This window comes from Salvelinus sp. IW2-2015, linkage group LG31 (assembly GCF_002910315.2).
Source record: "Salvelinus sp. IW2-2015 linkage group LG31, ASM291031v2, whole genome shotgun sequence".
Taxonomy (NCBI): domain Eukaryota; kingdom Metazoa; phylum Chordata; class Actinopteri; order Salmoniformes; family Salmonidae; genus Salvelinus; species Salvelinus sp. IW2-2015.
In genome coordinates, this window is record NC_036870.1 from 21,805,677 (window position 1) to 21,826,377 (window position 20,701).

At 41.5% G+C, this 20,701-nt stretch overlaps 1 protein-coding gene across 2 annotated transcripts in view; it reads left to right on the plus strand.

Moving 5' to 3' along the window:
• The window catches only part of pag1 (phosphoprotein membrane anchor with glycosphingolipid microdomains 1), a 108,764-nt gene that overhangs the window by 81,305 nt on the left and 6,758 nt on the right, over nucleotides 1-20,701 (plus strand). The window contains exons 2-7 of one of the 2 annotated variants that reach the window (XM_023976126.3): nucleotides 3,981-4,030; nucleotides 13,441-13,667; nucleotides 15,440-15,491; nucleotides 17,709-17,811; nucleotides 18,217-18,404; nucleotides 18,581-19,078. In XM_023976126.3, coding sequence (XP_023831894.1) covers nucleotides 13,501-13,667; nucleotides 15,440-15,491; nucleotides 17,709-17,811; nucleotides 18,217-18,404; nucleotides 18,581-19,078 — 1,008 coding nt within the window. In that variant the 5' untranslated portion in view covers nucleotides 3,981-4,030; nucleotides 13,441-13,500. The remainder of the gene's footprint in view (nucleotides 1-3,980; nucleotides 4,031-13,440; nucleotides 13,668-15,439; nucleotides 15,492-17,708; nucleotides 17,812-18,216; nucleotides 18,405-18,580; nucleotides 19,079-20,701) is intronic. The other variant, XM_023976125.3, reaches the window with a different exon arrangement.

Genomic DNA, 20,701 nt, shown 5'->3' on the forward strand with positions numbered 1-20,701 from the left:
CTTGACTAGGGAAGGGGATGAGAGTTACTATTCTTGGACCAGGGAAGGGGATGAGAGTTACTATTCTTGGACCAGGGAAGGGGATGAGATTACTATTCTTGGACCAGGGAAGGGGATGAGAGTTACTATTCTTGGACCAGGGAAGGGGATGAGAGTTACTATTCTGGACCAGGAAGGGGATGAGAGTTACTATTCTTGGACCAGGGAAGGGGATGAGAGTTACTATTCTTGGACTAGGGAAGGGGATGAGAGTTACTATTCTTGGACTAGGGAAGGGATGAGAGTTACTATTCTTGGACTAGGGAAGGGATGAGAGTTACTATTCTTGGACTAGGGAAGGGGATGAGAGTTACTATTCTTGGACTAGGGAAGGGGATGAGTTACTATTCTTGGACTAGGGAAGGGGATGAGAGTTACTATTTTTGGACTAGGGAAGGGGATGAGAGTTTACTATTCTTGACTAGGGAACAAGGGATGGAGAGTTACTATTCTTCTTGGACTAGGGAAGGGGATGAGAGTTACTATTCTTGGACTAGGGAAGGGGATGAGAGTTACTATTCTTGGACCAGGGAAGGGGATGAGAGTTATTATTCTTGGTCAGATGGAGCTCGAACCTCGTCATCAGCATTCTTCCACTTGTGTCCCATCACTCAGTGCTGTTCAGGGAAACATGATTAACCTTTCTAGGACACACGTTCCGCTGGCGGAACCCCTGACATTCCGCTGAAAAGGCAGCGCGGGAAATTCAAATATATATTTTTTAAATATGTAACTTTCACACATTAACAAGTCCAATACAGCGAATGAAAGATAAACATCTTGTTAATCTACCCATCGTGTCCGATTTAAAAAATGTTTTACAGCGAAAACACAACATATGATTATGTTAGATCACCGCCAAGTCCCAAAAACACACAGCCAAAGATAGGAGTCACAAAAAGCAGAAATAGAGATTAAATTAATCACTAACCTTTGATGATCTTCATCAGATGACACTCATAGGACATCATGTTACACAATACATGTATGTTTTGTTCGATAATGTGCATATTTATATCCACAAATCTCGGTTTACATTGGCGCCATGTTCAGAAATGCCTCCAAAATATCCGGAGTAATTACAGAGAGCCACGTCAAATAACAGAAATACTCATCATAAACTTTGATGAAAGATACATGTTTTACATAGAATTAAAGATACACTTGTTCTTAATGCAACCGCTGTGCCAGATTTAAAAAAAAACTTTACGGAAAAAGCACACCATGCAATAATCTGAGACGGCGCTCAGATATAAACATTTCTCCGCCATGTTGGAGTCAACAGAAATACGAAATTACATCATAAATATTCCCTTACCTTTGATGATCTTCATCAGAATGCACTCCCAGGAATCTTAGTTCCACAATAAATTGTTGTTTTGTTCGATAATGTCCATTATTTATGTCCAAGTAGCTACTTTTGTTGGCATGTTTAGTACACATATCCAAACACTCGCACAGATCCAGGCGAACGTCGGACGAAAACTTCAAAAAGTTATATTACAGGTCGAATAAACTTGTCAAACTAAGTAGAGAATCAATCTTTAGGATGTTGTTATCATAAATATTCAATAACGTTCCAACCGGAGAATTCCTTTGTGTCTATAGAAGTAATGGAACGCAAGTCGATATCATGTGGAATGCACGTGACCAGGACCTGGCACTCTGCCAGACCACTGACTCAAACAGCTCCCATCCGGCCCCACATCACAGTAGAAGCTTCATTCAACATTCTACAGACTGTTGACATCTAGTGGAAGGCATAGGAAGTGCAAACAGATCCATATCCCACTGGGATTTCAATAGGCGATGAGTTGAAAATCGACCAGCCTCAGAATTCTCACTTCCTGTTTGGATTTTTTCTCAGGTTTTTGCCTGCCATATGAGTTCTGTTATACTCACAGACATAATTCAAACAGTTTTAGAAACTTCAGAGTGTTTTATATCCAATAGTAATAATAATATGCATATATTAGCATCTGGGACAGAGTAGGAGGCAGTTCACTCTGGGCATGCTATTCATCCAAAGTGAAAATGCTGCCCCCTATCCCTAAAAAGTTAAAACATTTCTAATTGTTGCCCGCAAACCATAAATAATCATGAAGGGGTGGAGGAGAATATAGAGTTGCCATGGTGACACGATGGTATTCAGCCTGTAATTATCTGCTGTGTGTGTCTCTCTCACAAGCCTACAGAGAGAGAGGCACACACTAGAGATACCCGAATCTCGATCTGGGACCGTAGCGGATCCACATCCAGAATTCTAAATAATGTCACGGGTATGGGTCAATCTGATATGATTGTCACGGGTCTCGGGTATTTGTAATTTTAAGAATCTTGGGTATTTGTCATTTTAACGGTCTTGTTCAGAAAGGCATGTACAGATCTGAACACGACTGTTGCAGTATAGAGATAGACAGAAATTGTATAATTTATGCTGCTGCTCTTGCTTTTCATGAGCGTGGCGCTTGTAGCTTTTTGTTGGCCAATTATAAATCATCACCGTGGCAATAGGCTACAGTCATCTCCGTGTGTGGCAAAAGTTAGGAGATATCTAATCAATGGAAGATGGAATTAAAATGACAGAATTAAAAGTTAAAGGAGAAAGATAGGCAGGCTGCTACTTAGTATTCTGAATGAAGTTATGTGTAACTGTAGGATGAGAAAGCGCATGCACTGCACCCTCATTTATCCTAGCTAGCTAACGTTAGCTAGCTTAACAAACTTCTACCGGTTTCATGCAGTCCAAGACAGATACTACTAATCATGATAAATAACCTAGCTATGGCAGCTTTTAGTTTACTATAGAAGCGAGTCGACTTGGTTGGTTGCTGTCTCCCTCACTCCTCCCTGCTCACTCACAGTACGGCCCCTCCCCCGCATGCTAGAGCAGCACCTCTCCCTCTCGCGCTTTATCAGCTCTGGTTAATAAAGTAGCTTTGAAAATGTATTTCCTGCTGCTTCCCTCACTTGGATCGAATCGGGTCTGGATCCGACCAGGTCTATACGGAACGGGATCGCGTTGTCCTTGGGTTCGTTCGGAATGGGTCTCTACATTATTCTTTTTTATTTATGCATATCCGGTCTGGGTGGGAAAGCCCCAGGTTCATTTCCGAAGACCAATAACACACACTGACTGATCTACAGATCACCTTGCATCATAAATATCGACTCAATATTATTTGTAGATCAGTCAGTCAGTCCCAATTTACCCATGATACATCACGGTTTTGATGTTCTTGAAGAAGCCCGTTGACAGGCAGTTACTCAGAGATTGCTTCTCAAAGGGCACTCTTCTCTATGGGGCCAATAGGTCTCTGGTCAAAAGTAGTCCACTATGCAGGGAATAAGTTTCCATTTGGGACGTACCTAGAAAGTACAATCAATGAGTTGCTTGCTGTTCTTAAACAACTCTGCATTATTTTGTTCACCAAGGAAATGAACTTGAGAAGGCATGGCATAACTTACTGGATACCCCTATGACCCATAAACCAGCTTTCTGGACAAACCAGAAAATCAAGAGCCCAAGTATCCTATCTGAATTCTTATCAAAGCCCATTCTTGATGTTTGTCATTCTTGTGTTTTCAGAGGTTGTGGGGTGAGTCATTTAGTGTGGAGACTTGAGGTAGGCCTCAGTTGCCACAGTGAGCTTTTACAGATAGAACAGTTACAGCCCACTGTTATGTGTTGTCCCTCTCCAGTAGGTGTCCTCTCCTCTGTCTGTTGAGAATCAGGAACAGACCGATCACATCCCAGAGATACATAGAATGCAGTGGGATGATGTCACACAGTCATTATCATCTCAGTTACTGTATACATTTCTGTGTGCCATCCATGCATGATATTATACCCCACCCTGCTGTACGTTCTGCAGTGCTCTTCTCTACACCACCACGCTACTTCCCACAGTTAGTAACTCCTCTCTCTCTCCTCTCTGCAGGCAAGGACGAGCTAGTGAATAACCACAGCCTGTGTAACCAAGGTGTCAAGGTAAGGTTCTGTTTACATTCTGCTTGCACTGTAACTCACAGGAGTGATAAAAGTATATATTTCTCACTCTGGCACTGAAAGTGAAATAGAGTACAGTGGAGTGTTTAAAGACTAGTTTATTTATAGTATGTATGTTTACATACATAGCCCCTTGGTGTCACTTCTCAGCACTGGTCTTTAGTCCTCACAACTGAGTGCTGATCATTCTAACAATAATCATTTGGTGGGTGTTTTTTTTGTCCTATGATGTCTTGTTGACACTGAAGCAGGGGTTGGTTTTCACTCTGCTACTGGCTAGAGTTTCACACCACACATTCTGTGTGTGCGTGTTGTTTCTGCTACACAATACTGGCCTGACGTTAGCTCCCATGCTCCACAACTGCATTTGCATAGGAGCAGAGTGGCAAGAGGACTTTTCAGACCCACATAAATACTAGGGCTGGGACGATGCCAGTAATATTTTTTCCTTGGCAAAAATGGAAACATGAAGCACACCAAACTTTTTGGTCCTTTAAAATGAATTACTTAAAAATCATACAATGTGATTTTCTGGATTTTTGTACCTATGATAAAAATTACAGACCTCTACCTGCTTTGTAAGTAGGAAAACCTGCAAAATCGGCAGTGTATCAAATACTTTTTCTCCCCATTGTGTGTGTATACACACACACACACACACACACACACACACACACACACACACACACACACACACACACACACACACACACACACACACACACACACACACACACACACACACAGTACCAGTGTAAAGTTTGGACACCTACTCATTCAAGGGATTTTCTTTATTTTTACTATTGTAGAATAATAGTGAAGACATCAAAACTATGAAATAACACATATGGAATCATGTAGTAACCAATTTTTTTTTTAACAAATCAAAATATTTTTATATTCGAGATTCTTCAAAGTAGCCACCCTTTGCCTTGATGACAGCTTTGCACACTCTTGGCATTCTCTCAACCAGCTTCACCTGGAATGCTTTTCCAACAGTCTTGAAGGAGTTCCCACATATGCTGAGCACTTGTTAGCTGTGTTTCCTTCACTCTGCAGTCAAACTCATCCCAAACCATCTCAATTGGGTTGAGGCCAGGTGATTGTGGAGGCCTCAACCCAATTGTATACCACCCCTACCTTGTCACAACACAACTGATTGGCTCAAACACATGAAGAAGGAAGGAAATTCCACAAATTTACTTTTGACAAGACACACCTGATAATTGAAATGCATTCCAGGTGACTACCTCATGAAGCTGGTTGAGAGAATGTCAAGCGTGTGCAAAGCTGTCATCAAGGCAAAGGGTGGCTAGTTTTAAGAATCTCAAATATATAAAATATATTTTGTTTTATTTAACTCTTAAGGATTGGCCTCTTTTTTTCAATTTTCGCCTAAAATGACATACCCAAATTTAACTGCCTGTAGCTCAGGCCCTGAAGAAAGGATATGCATATTCTTAGTACCATTTGGAAACACTTTGAAGTTTGTGGAAATGTGAAAGGAATGTAAGAGAATATAACATATTATATCTGATAAAAGATAATACAAAGAAAAAACAACCGTTTTGATGTATTTTTTTGGTACCATCTTTGAAATGCAGGAGAAAGGCCATAATTTATTATTCCAGCCCAGGTGCCATTTATATTTTGGCCACTAGATGGCAGCAGTGTGTGCGCCAAGTTTTAGACTGATCCAATGAACCATTGTATTTCTGTTCAAAATGTTGTATCAAGACTGCCCAAAAGTGTCTAATTTGTTTATTAATAACTTTTCATGTTCAAAACTGTGCACTCTCCTCAAACAATAGCATGGTATTATTTCACTGTAAGAGCTACTGCAAATTGGACAGTGCAGTTAGATTGACAAGAATTTAAGCTTTCTGCCAATATCAGATATGTCTATGTCCTGGGAAATGTTCTTGTTACTTACAACCTCATGCTAATCGCATTAGCCTACGTTAGCTCAACCGTCCCGCAGGGGACCCACCAATCCTGAAGAAGTTTAACACTTTTTTGGTTACTACATGATTCCATGTGGGTTATTTCATCGTTTTGATGTTTTCACTATTATTCTACAATGTAGAAAACAGTAAAAAATTAAGAAAAACCAGTAGGTGAGTAGGGTAGGTGTGTCCAAACTTTTGACTGGTACTGTACATACACACAGATATATGCACGCATAAACACACACACAGAGAGAGAGATGCAGTGCCCAGTCCTGAGCAACACCCAGGGCTGCCAGCCATCTGGGCCACACAACCTCTCTGGCTTATTAAAATAATTTGGGAGAAGGGTGCTATTCCTCACTGGCTTCCCCCAGGTGGTTAGGGTAGGCAACAACATATCCCCCACGCTGACCCTCAACACAGGGACCCCTCAGGAGTGCGTGCTTAGTCCCCTCCTGTACTCCCTGTTCACCCATGACTCCAACACCATCATTAAGTTTGCCGACAACACAATGGTGGTAGGCCTGATCAGCGACGACGATGAGACAGCCTATAGGGAGGAGGTCAGAGACTGCCAGGACAACAACCTCTCCCTCAATAGGAGCAAGACAAAGGAGCTGATGGTGGACTACAGGAAACGGAGGGCCAAGCAGGCACCCATTCACATCGACAGGGCTGTAGTGGAGCGGGTCGAGAGATTCAAGCTCCTCAGTGTCCACATCACTCAGGAATGAACATGGTCCACACACACCAACACAGTGGTGAAGAAGGCATGACAACGCCTCTTCCCCCTCAGGAGGCTGAAACATTTGGCATGGGCCCTCAAAAAGCTCTACAGCTGCACCATCGAGAACATCTTGGCTGGCTGCATCACTGCCTGGTATGGCAAATGCTTCGAATTCGACCGCAAGGTGCTACTGAGGGTACTGCGAACAGCTTAGTACCCAGTAACACTTTTTTGACTAATCACATACGTTGCAGCTGGTGTTTATTATCTGTCACTTTATTCCTAGTTATATGCACATGGATTCGGTACTGGTACCCCCTGTATATAGCCAAATTATCATTACTCATTGTGTATTTATTATTGCTTTTATTATTATGTGTTTTACTTTTCTATTATTTCTCTATTTTCTTTCTCTCTGCGTTGTTGGGAATGGCTCGTAAGCAAGCGTTTCACTGTTAGTTTACACCTGTTTTTTACAAAGCATGTGATGAATAACATTTGATTTGATTTTAATTAAGCCTAACCCTCTTGGATAGCATTCAGGCAAATATGGCTTACGTGGGGAGGTTACTTATTACATGCGCAGTACGCAAGTTCAGTAGTGTTCTCTGAGTGAGGAGACTGCAGCAGGTCTGTAGCGCATCGTATGACCCTGATTGCCTGCATTGCAGTCTGTGTCTGCACTGGCTTGCCCCCTTGTGGCTATTTTAAAACATTGCACTACATTGCAACAACTGCATGAGAACTAAGCAGATCTGTAAGAGCCAACATAACAGATGAAGGCAGATCTGTAAGAGCACAACAGTAACAGATTGAAGCAGATCTGTAAGAGCACAACAGTAACAGATTGAAGCAGATCTGTAAGAGCACAACAGTAACAGATTGAAGCAGATCTGTAAGAGCACAAACAGTAACAGATTGAAGCAGATCTGTAAGAGCACAACAGTAACAGATTGAAGCAGATCTGTAAGAGCACAACAGTAACAGATTGAAGCAGATCGTAAGAGCACAACAGTAACAGATTGAAGCAGATCTGTAAGAGCACAACCAGATAACAGATTGAAGCGCTATATGATGGATTATTATCCACTGTAATGATATTAGAATGTCTTCTATTGGATTCCATTTTTTATTTGATTTATTAGGATCCCCATCAGCCAACGCCAATGACTACAGTCTTAGTTGGGTCCTACACATAACGACAAATATATTACAGACAAAAGACACATTTTGCATTAAAGGATGATGATTTTATGATTTGGATAGTGGCAACATAATCTCAATGTAATTACTATATATACTATAGTATATAGTCGTGGAAGAGCACTGCAAGTTACTTTTATGACCAGTAGAGAAGAGTGAGAATGAACCTGTTATGGTCGGTATAGAATGAAGAAATGAACCTGTTATGGTCGGTATATAATGAACCTGTTATGGTCGGTATAGAATGATGAGAATGAACCTGTTATGGTCGGTGTAGAATGAAGAGAATGATCCTGTTATGGTCGGTTATAGAATGAAGAGAATGAACCTGATATGGTCGGTATAGAATGAAGAGAATGAACCTGTTATGTCGGTATAGAATGAACCCTGTTATGGTCGGTATAGAATGAACCTGTTATGGTCGGTATAGAGAATGAAGAGAATGAACCTGTTATGGTCGGTATAGAATGAACCTGTTAGGTCGGTGATAGAATGAAGAGAAGATCCTGATATGGGTCGGTATAGAATGAAGAGAATGAACCTGTTATGGTCGGGTAGAGAATGAACCTGTTATGGTCGGTGTAGAATGAAGAGAATGATCCTGTAATGGTCGGTATAGAATGAAAGAGAATGAACCTGATATGGTCGGTATAGAATGAGAGAATGAACCTGTTAGGTGGTCGTATAGAATGAGACCTGTTAGGTCGTATAGAATGAAGAGAATGATCCTGTTATGGTCAGGTAAGAATGAAGAGAAGTGAACCTGTTATGGTCGGTATAGAATGAAGAGAATGAACTTGTTATGGTCGGTATAGAATCGAAGAAAATGAACCTGTTATGGTCGGTGTAGAATGAAGAGAATGATCCTGTTATGGTCGGTATAGAATGAAGAGAATGAACCTGATATGGTCGGTATAGAATGAAGAGAATGAACCTGTTATGGTCGGTATAGAATGAACCTGTTAATGGTCGGATATTGAATGAAGAGAATGATCCTGTTATGGTCGGTATAGAATGAAAGAATGAACCTGTTATGGGCGTATAGGATAGAATAACTGTTATGGTCGGTATAGAATGAAGAGAATTAACTTGTTATGGTCGGTATAGAATGAAGAAAATGGAACCTGTTATGGTCGGTATAGAATGAGAAATGAACCTAGTTGGTCGGTATAGAATGATGAGAATGAACCTGTTTATGGGCGCGTATAAGAAATTACCTGTTTATGGTCGGTATAGAATGAAGAAATGAACTGTGTTATGGTCGGTATTAGAATGAAGAAAATGAACCTGTTATGGTCGGTAATAGGAATAGAATGAACCTGTTATGGTCGGTATAGAATATTAACCTGTATGGTCGGTATAAGAATGAACCGTTATGGTCGGTATAGAATGAGAGAATGAACCTGTTATGGTCGGTATAGAATGAAGAGAATGAACTGTTTATGGTGGAGAGACAGAATTATGTCAGGTTAGAATGAACCTTGTTATGGTCGGTATGAAGTGAGAATGAACCTGTTATGGTCGGTAAGAATGATGAGAAATAACCTGTTATTGGTCGAGTATGAGAATGAACCGGTTATGGTCGGATAGAATTGATGAGAATTAACCTGTATGGTCGGTATAGAATGAGAGAATGAACTTTATGGTCGGTATAGAATGAAGAAAATGAACCTGTTATGGTCGTATAGAATGAAGAGAGATGAACCTGTTATGGTCGCGTATAGAATGAACCTGTTATGGTCGGTATAGAATGAGAGAATGATCCTGTTATGGTCGGTATAGAATGAACTGTTATTGTCGTATAAGATGAAGAGAATGATCCTGTTATGGTCGGTATAGAATTAACCTGTTATGGTCGGTATAGAATGATGAGAATGAACCTGTTATGGTCGGTATAGAATGATGAGAATTAACCTGTTATGGTCGGTATAGAATGAACCGGTATGGTCGGTATAGAATGATGAGAATGAACCTTTATGGCGGTATAGAATTAACCTGTTATGGTCGGTATAGAATGAAGAGAATAACTTGTTATGGTCGGTTTATAGAATGAAGAAAATGAACCTGTTTATGGTCGGTATAGAATGAAGAGAATGAACCTGTTATGGTCGGTATAGAATGAACCTGTTATGGTCGGTATAGAATGAAGAGAATGAACCTGTTATGGTCGGTATAGAATGAACCTGTTATGGTCGTATAGAATGAAGAAATTAACTGTTATAGGTCGGTATAGAATGAAGAGAATGATCCGTTATGGTCGGTATAGAATGAACCTGTTATTGTCGGTATAAAGAAAAGAGAATGATCCTGTTATGGTCGGTTATAGAATGAACCGGTGTATGGTCGGTATAGAATGATTGAGAATGAACCTGTTATGGTCGGTATAGAATTAACCTGTTATGGTCGGTTATAGAATGAAAAATGAACCTTGTTATGGTCGGTATAGAATGAAGAAATGAACCTGTTATTGGTCGGTATAGAATGAAGAGAATGAACTTGTTATGGTCGGTATAGAATGAAGAAATGAACCTGTTATGGTCGGTATAGAATGAAGAGAATGAACCTGTATGGTCGGATAGAGAATGACCTGTTATGGTCGGTTATAGAATGAAGAGAATGAACCTGTTATGGTCGGTATAGAATGAACCTGTTATGGTCGGTATAGAATGAAGGAATTAACTTGTTATGGTCGGTAATGAGAATGAAAGAGAGATGATCCTGTTTATGTCGGTATAGAATTGAACCTGTTATTGTCGGTATAGAATGAAGAGAATGATCACTGTTATGGTCGGTATAGAATGAACGTATGGTCGGTATAGAATGATGAGAATGAACCTGTTATAGTCGATGTATAGAAGTTAACCTGTTATGGTCGGATAGAATGAAGAGAATGAACTTGTTATGGTCGGTATAGAATGAAGAAAATGAACCTGTTATGGTCGTTAATAGAATGTGAGAGAATGAACCTGTTATGGTCGGTTATAGAATGAACCTGTTATGGTCGGTATAGAGAATGATGAGAGAATGAACCTGTTATGGTCGGTATAAGAATGAACCTGTTATGGTCGGTATAGAATGAAGAGAATGAACTTGTTATGGTCGGCTATAGAATGAAGAAAAATGAACCTGTTATGGTCGGTATAGAATGAAGAGAATGAACCTGTTATGGGCGTATAGAATGAACCTGTTATGGTCGGTTATAGAATGAAGAGAATGAACCTGTTATGGTCGGTATAGAATGAACCTGTTATGGTCGGTATAGAATGAAGAGAATAACTTGTTATGGTCGGTATAGAATGAAGAAAATGAACCTGTTATGGTCGGTATAGAATTGATAAGAATGAACCTGTTATGGTCGGTATAGAATTAACCTGTTATGGTCGGTTATGAATGATGAGAATGAACCTGTTAGGTCGGTATAGAATGAAGAGAATGATCCATGTATAATGAAGATCGTATAGATGAACCTGTTATTGTCGGTATAGAATGAGAGAATGATCCTGTTATGGTCGGTATAGAATGAACCGGTTATGGTCGGTATAGAATGATGAGAATGAACCTGTTATGGTCGGTTATAGAATTAACCTGTTTATTGTCGTATAGAATGAAGAGAATGAAACTGTTATGGTCGGTATAGAATGAAGAAATGAACCTTGTTATGGTCGGTATAGAATGAAGAGGATGAACTTGTTATGGTCGGTATAGATGAGAAAATGAACCTGTTATGGTCCGGTATAGAATGAAGAGAATGAACCTGTTATGGTCGTAAATGAACCTGTTATGGTCGGTATAGAATGAAAGAGAATGAACCTGTTATGGTCGGGTATTAGAATGAACCTGTTATGGTCGGTATAGAATGAAGAGAATTAACTTGTTATGGTCGGTATAGAATGAAGAGAATGATCCTGTTATGGTCGGTATAGAATGAACCTGTTATTGTCGGTATAGAATGAAGAGAATGATCCTGTTATGGTCGGATATAGAATGAACCGGTTTATGGTCGGTATAGAATGATGAGAATGAACCTGTTATGGTCGGTATAGAATTAACCTGTTATGGTCGGTATAGAATGAAGAGAATGAACTTGTTATGTCGGTTATAGAATGAAGAAATGAACCTGTTATGGTCGGTATAGAATGAAGAGAATGAACCTGTTATGGTCGGTATAGAATGAACCTGTTATGGTCGGATATAGAATGAAGAGAATGAACCGTTATATGGTCGGTATAGAATGAACCTGTTATGGTCGGTATAGAATGAAGAGAATGAACTTGTTATTGGTCGGTATAGAATGAAGAAAATGAACCTGTTATGGTCGATATAGAATGAAGAGAATGAACCTGTTATGGTCGGTATGAAATGAACCTGTTATGGTCGGTATAGAATGAAGAGAATGAACCTGTTATGGTCGGTATAGAATGAACCTGTTATGGTCGGTTATTATAGAATGAAGAGAATTAACTTGTTATGGTCGGTATAGAATGAAGAAAATGAACCTGTTATGGTCGGTATAGAATGATAAGAATGAACCTGTTATGGTCGGTATAGAATTAACCTGTTATGGTCGGTATAGAATGATGAGAATGAACCTGTTATGGTCGGTATAGAATTAACCTGTTATGGTCGGTATAGAATGAAGAGAATGAACTGTTATTGGTCGGTATAGAATGAAGAAAATGAAACCTGTTATGGTCGGTATAGAATGAAGAGAATGAACCTGTTATGGTCGGTATAGAATGATGAGAATGAACCTGTTTATGGTCGTATAGAATGATGAGAATTAACCTGTTATGGTCGGATAGAATGAACCGTTTATGGTCGGTATAAGAATGATGAGAATGAACTTGTTATGGTCGGTATAGAATGAAGAAATGAACCTGTTTATGGTCGGTATAGAATGAAGAGAATGCACCTTTTATGGCCGGTATAGAATGAAGAGAATGAACCTTTTATGGCCGTATAGAATGAAGAGAATAACCTTTATGGTCGGTATAGAATGAACCTGTTATGGTCGGTATAGAATGAACCTGTTATGGTCGGTATAGAATGAAGGATGAACCTTTTATGGCCGGTATAGAATGAAGGAGAATGGACCTTTTATGGCGGTATAGAATGAAGAGAATGAAACGTTATGGTCGGTATAGAATGAAGAGATGAACCTTTTATGTCCGGTATAGAATGAAAGAGAATGAACCTGTATGGTCGGTGTATAGAATGAACCTGTTATGGTCGGTATAGAATGAACCTGTTATGGTCGGCTTATAGAATGAAGAGAATGAACCTTTTATGGCCGTATAGATGAGAGAATGGACCTTTTATGGCCGGTATAGAATGAAGAGAATGAACCGGTTATGGTCGGTATAGAATGAAGAGAATGAACCTTTTATGGCCGGTATAGAATGAAGAGAAAGAACCTGAGTCAGATGTGGATCAGAGGTGTCTTCCTTGATCAATGACCTTGTGCACTATTCTTTTGATGCCACTGTGTTGATGTTTTCTCCCCCCCTTGCTAGCAGGTCCCCTGTGTGTGATGCCCTCTTGCTAGCAGGTCCCCTCTCAGTGTGTGATGCATCATGGCTCCGGTGCTCAGTGCCTTGTTAGGGCCGGGGGTCGCGGGGTCAGGGGTCGCCATGGCGACATCGTTAGGCAGCGAGCCGCTGGTCCTAGTGGTCACCCTGATGGCCATCTCTGCCATCGTGCTACTCTCACTGCTACTGCAGCTGTGTGCCAGCTGCCAGGGGTGAGTGGGACACAATAAAATGAAATGCATGAATACTGTTGTTTTACTTAGTGCCTGCAGAAAGTATTCACGTCCCTTGACTTTGTCCACATCTTGTTGTGTTACAACCTGAATTTAAAATAGATTAAATTGAGATTTTGTGTCACTGATCTACACACAATACCGCATTATATCAAAGTGTAAATTCTTCAGAAATTTGTAACAATTAATTACAAATGAAAAGCTAAAATGTATTGAGTCAATAAATCTTCAACCCCTTGTTGTGGAAAGCCTAAATAAGTTCAGGAGTAAAGATTTGCTTAACAATTCACATAAGTTGCATGGACTCACTGTGTGCAATAATAGTTTTTAACATGATTTTTGAATGACTACCTCATCTCTGTACCCCACAGATACAACTATCTGTAAGGTCCCTCAATCAAGCACTTAATTTCAAACACAGATTCAACCACAAAGACCAGGGAGGTTTTCCAATGCCTCGCAAAGAAGGTCACCTATTGGTAGATGGGTAAAAATCTAATTAAAAGCAGATGTTCAATATCCCTTTGAGCATGGAGAATTTATTAATTACACTTTGGATGGTGTATCAATACACCCAGTCACTCAAAGATGCAGGCGTCCTTCCTAACTCAGTTGCCGGAGAGGAAGGAAACTGCTCAGGGATTTCAACATGAGGCCAATGATGACTTTAAAACAATTACAGAGTTTAATGGTTATGTTAGGAGATTACTAAGGATGGATCAACAACATTGTAGTTACTCCACAATACTAACATACATTTCAGAGTGAAAAGAAGGAAGACTGTACAGATAAAAAAAAATATTCAAAAACATGCATCCTGTTTGCAATAAGTAATACTGCAAAAAAATGTGGCAAAGAAATGAACTTTTTGGTCCTGATTACAAAGTGTTATGTTTGGGGCAAATCCAATACAACACATCACTGAGTACCACTGTTCATATTTTCAAACATGGTGGACACTGCATCATATTATGGGTATGCTTGTCATTGACAAGGACTGTGGACTTTTTTAGGAAAAAGATCAGCGGAATAGAGCTAAGCACAGGCAAAATCGTAGAGGAAAACCTGGTTCGGTCTGTTTTCCAACAGACACTGGGAGACAAATGCACATTTCAGCAGGACAATAACCTTAAACACAAGGCCAAATATACGCTGGAGTTGCTTACCAAGACGACATTGAATGTTCCTGAGTGGCGTAGTTAGTCTTGCCAATCTATCGCAATACTTGAAAATGGCTGTCAAGCAATGATCAATAACGTGAAAGAGCTTGAAGAATTTTTTAAAGCATAATGTGCAAATGTTGCACAATCCAGCTTTGGAAAGCTCTTAGAGACTTACCCAGAAAGACTCACAGCTGTAATCACTGCCAAAGGTGATTCTAACATGTATTGACTCAGGGGTGTGACTACTTTAGCAGACATTTCTAAAAATCATTTTGGAGTATTGTGTATAGATGGGTGACAAAAACAAAACAAAAAATCTATGTTTTATTCAGGCTGTAACGCAACAAAATATAGAATAAGTCAAGGGGTATGAATACGGAAGGCGCTGTAGTTATACTGTACTGTTGATTTCAGTTGTAACTAATAGTTTATTAATCACATTCTTACTTTGGTACCGGCAGACTAACACAGTTGGGTGTCTGCATAATAGACTGCATTATTACAGTCTTCTGTAGTTCAGAGTCCATACATAAACTCTAAACAGACAAAGTCAATGTTTTAATCATCTTCTTCCTTCTTCTTCTCCAGGCAAAATAAATCCAATGGGCGCCCAGGAGACCATGAGAACCTCATGAATGGAGTGAGTCTGTCTGAAGTAGTCCTCTTTTCTTTCCTCTTTTCCCTCTTTTAAGGGGTTCCCTCGCTTCCTTCACTTAAAACAGCAAGTCTAAGTTATTCTGCTGAAGTGTATATCTCTCTATATCTCTGAGAGTTCCTCCTTTCATTTTCTGTCAAGACATTCCTCTCAACACTTCAGTGAGTGAGGGTTGGCCTTGTGGGTTACAGGGTTAGTCAATGAAAACAAGGGAGAGAACATGTCAGAGGCAACTTGTCTAGCAGAATGGTTGACTTGGTGTCTTCCTGGGTTAGACTCTTGGAGAAGAGAGAACAGCTGTGAGTTGGTGTTACTTCCTGGGTTAGACTCTTGGAGAAGAGAGAACAGCTGTGAGTTGGTGTCTTCCTGGGTTAGACTCTTGGAGAAGAGAGAACAGCTGTGAGTTGGTGTCTTCCTGGGTTAGACTCTTGGAGAGGAGAGAACAGCTGTGAGTTGTGAAGCTGTTTGTGTGTGTGTTTGTGCATGTGCCTGTGTGCATGCGAGTGAGTGTCTCTCTGTCTGGGTGTCAGGTTGTGTCAAGCATGAGGCAGTTACATTAGCATCTATAATGACCGGGGAGGGAGAGGGAGAGAGGAAGATGTAGCCACTCCTTTGTCTGAGGGTGGTGTAGAACGGGAGGGATGATGACCCAGGTTACGAGTTCAGAGGTCAACATTATCCAGGAAGGAATAGACAGAAGGGAGACATGAATTCCAGAGTGGGGAAGGAGTATTAGTTTAATGTGATGAATGCAGTCAAAATATTTACTCTGACACACTCTCTCACTAACACACACAGACTGTGTACTGTGGTCTGGAAACGACACCAGATGGGTAGAATGTCTTCCACTTCGGTATGCAGTATCTTTATATGGACTTTAATGTTCTCAGAGAAGAATCAGTCTTTTCAGAGCCATAATATTTAATTTACCTTTTCTTTCACCAGTTCACACGAGTTAGCATATTAATTGCATAGTAAACTGTTTATTTCAATGGGATTCTGAGTGCATATTATGAATTATTAGACTATCCCCAGCTATTCCATGATGATGAGGACCATGATGGGCATTAGCTATAGTAAAGAACACATTACACTTACAAGGGGTGGTTAAGTGAGATAAATATCTCTCTTTTAGAGAAACTGACATCCTCCTTTCATTCCAATCACATGCTGACACACACACACACACACACACACACACACACACACACACACACACACACACACACACACACACCACACAAACACACACACACACACACACACACACACACACACACACACACACACACACACTCTGCTCACACTTCCAGGGACATGGAAACGTTTTTATCTGATAGATTGGATATCTGGAGAGTAACCTTTACGCCGTAATGTAGAGCCTCGCCTGTGAAAATATTGAAGAGGACTTCACTTAAACAGTGGTGTGTCTGTCACAGAGTGACAGGTTAAATAGGGTCTTTGTCTTGTACTCAACAGTATGATTACTGATCTCATTATTAGGTTAAATAAGCTCGTTGTCTTTGTCCTCGACAGTATGATTACTGCCCTCATTATTAGGTTAAATAAGCTTGTTGTCTTCTACTCAACAGTATGATTACTGCCCTCGTTATTAGGTTAAATAAGCTCGTTGTCTTTGTCCTCGACAGTATGATTACCGCCCTCGTTATTAGGTTAAATAAGATTGTTGTCTTTGTCCTCGACAGGCTAAGTGCTGCGCAGCTAACTCCTATATCTATAGGAATTCCATCAGATTCAGCCTAGCAACAGTCATTACCAGACACAGCCAATAGGAGGTGCTATAGAGCTACATATCTCACTGTCCCTTGGTTTTATATCAGTGAAGGTGTCTGAAAAACAACAAAGGTCTGCAGTGGCTGCTAGCTCAATGCCTGTTTCCCCCCCCACAGTGTCATGGTGTTAATATGAATTAAAGTGTAAATATATTAGATTTGCTCTCAGCCTCTCAGATTGAGGAGTAGAATGACACTGATTTCATGTATTTGTAATGTATTTGGCTCCACCTAGCAGATGTTTTTATCCAAAGTGACTTCTAGTACAGTGAGCGCATATGTTTGTTGTATGTGTACTAACTGAGCCACACAGGACCACATAGGGATTTAGGGTAAACTGATCCCAGATCTGTGTCTATATTAAGCCACATAGACCCATCCTAACCTAGTCCTTGTCTCTATTGTACAGGTGTCTGAGAGAGAGACGTTTACCGGAAGTCAATCTGTGGACAGCCCAGGGACTGACCTAGTGGTGAGCAGTTCACACAACGGCCCACTAACCAGTGGTACAGGTAATACACACACAATGACTTCTTCTGCATGTGTAATTTGTCGTCGTTTCAGACAATGGAATTTTCATTCAGAATACATTACACCCACATTTAGCCTTCACTTTACACATTTGCTTGATTATTAGTTTGGCTTCCACACCTGTGGCTATCTAATCCATGGCGGGATGTGATGCAGCCTGGATTCGAACCAGGTACTGCAGAGACGTGGGGCTCCCGAGTGGCGCTGTGGTCTAAGACAAGAGGCGTCACTGCAGTACCTGATTCTCAAACTCTCTCTGTTAACCCGGCATAACCACCCACCCACACACTATCCCCTTTGTTGTGTCCAATTCAATTACATTAAACTCAACCCAACTCATCTAAAAAAATGTTTTGATTCAATTGGATTGATCCCTCCTCTCCCAGTGTTGACAGACACCCAGGACAGCAGTCCCCAGCCCTCTGAGGAGATGCTGTCCAGCCAGTCAGAGCTACGGAGCTCCAAGTGTCCCCAGGACCGCCAGCTGCCCAGCATCCCACCCAACAGCGCCCTGGAGGGGATGGGATCCTCCAGCGAACCCCCTCTACCTGTCTCTGGAGACGGCACCTATGAGGTATTAGGGATTCATGTTGTTGTTGTTCCTGTGTACTTATACAGCTACTTATTGGAATGAGTCCTCTTGTTTTTATTGTATAGTTGTACTGGATTGTGTTGTCTATTTTGTGTTGGAGTATACACCCAGGAAGACTAGTCCTAATGTACTGACAGCTGTCTCAATCAACTAACTAGGTGGTGAAGGAGAGAGGCAGCATCTTAACGGCGTCCCGTGACGTGAGCGTTGAAGACTCCCTCTACGAGACGGTCAAAGAGCTGAAGGACCATCCAGGGAGCCTGGCTGTAGGTATACCTAACGGACACGGTACTACGTCCCCCTTCAGCCCCGATGACGACCCTCACCACCTCCACAACCACCTACCCCCTTCCCACCACCGTCCAGCCCTCCACAATGGCCACCTCAGCCCCTGCAGCACCCCGGAGCGGGGGCCCCTGTGCGCGGGAGTGGAGTACGCCTCGGTGGATCTGAACAAGAAGAGCCGTTACAGTGCAGACCTGGAGGCCAGGCGCTCAGCCACCATCGCTGCTGCTGTGGGCCCCARAGAGGAGCCCGAGGAGGAGGACAGACCCCCGCCTATACCTGACAAGGTGCTGGATGAGAATGACAACCAGCCTACCATGATGGACGCAGGAGTGGTGGTGGAATTGGGGGCAGCACTTCACAACGGAGAGGTGAGGATGGTTGTCTGTGTTTGTGTCTGTGTTTGTGTACGCCTATGTGTGTAAGAGAGAAATTGAGTAAACGGACAGTAGGACGACAGCGCTAAGTATTCCTCACAATACTATATGCATTGATTCACTAGATAGTGATTTGCATCCTTTGCCCTGGCAAAGGAGACTCCCTCTTCCACTCAATTAGGATATTTGAAACTTCCTGCTCCCGATGAGAGAGATCTAAAGGTTATTAATGAAGTTAGGTACGCCGTGAGTTTTAGTGAGAGCTTTATAAATAAAAAGACAGTGATGAACCAACCTACGAGACTTCAAAGAGGGCCAACCTACTTTTAGGTAAAGAATGCAGTAATGTGTACTGAACCTGTCACCCGTAATAAAACGAAGAGCGCACACACACACACACACACACACACACACACACACACACACACACACACACGGCACGCAATACACATACAATACACATACAACATAACATACACACTACACAAACTACAACCCCCCCCCACACACACACACACACACACGTGCACGCACACACATACACAGACACACATACACAAACTACAACCCCCCCCCCCCCCCCACACACACACACACTCACAGCCTTGTCTGTCTAGCCCTCCTTTGTGGCTTTTCTCCTAGCAACCTTCTTTTGTCTCTGAAGCTCCAGCCAATTAGCTAATCAGTAATACTAGTGTATCATTGGACAGCAGGTAACGCCTAGCCCAGCTTGACCCTCTGGCTCTCTGCTATATGATGAAATATTGAACCAACCGCAGGGCTGCACTGGGCCACCTGCACCCCCAAAGCATGTTCCTATTGCGTCTCCCCGTGTTGGAATGTGGAGTCAGCATTAATTCTCCTCGCGTCTCTACCCCCACTTTTCTTTTTACAACCTCCATATTACGCACGGATGGAATCGTATGGACACACGCACATTTGCAGACACTCTGGAACTGATTTAAGGTTAACCCAGAACATTCTTTATTCTCGGGGGCGGTGCGTCGGTGTGACTGGGGTTGGCTGGTGATTTGTCTTGTCAGACCGTAATGTGTATGGTAATATATGCAGATCAGAGTGGAGGAGAGGATGTGGGTGTCTTTTGTTATGGTCCTGCGGAGAGGAGAAGAGATGAGCTGAGGAGAGGGAAGGAGATTGATTGTGGGCAGGCTCTCCTCTGACTGACAGACCAGGCAGATGACGGATGACACTCAAGTGTGTGTGTGTGTGTACACAGGAGGACATCTGCGTGTTTATGTCTGAAAGGTTCTTCCTCAGGTAGATCCTCAGATCCCTCACACACACACACACACACATGACACATACAATATCCTCTCCTGCTCTGTAACACAGCTATTGAGCCATAATAAACAGAAATGACTCTGTTCTGTTGTCTGGAATAATATGACTTTGTGTTGCCCGTGACCTTACAAGCTTCTGCTCTACACTGACAAAATGTAATTGAACTTGCCAGTCACTAGTGTGATGTACACCAGGGGCCATTTTCTTAGATAAACTGTGATATTCAGCATGTCAACAGTCAAGTTGTCTGTCGCCAAAGGGAAAGAGCTTTATTTTATTCAGAGAGAGAGAGAGAGAGAGAGAGAGAGAGAGAGA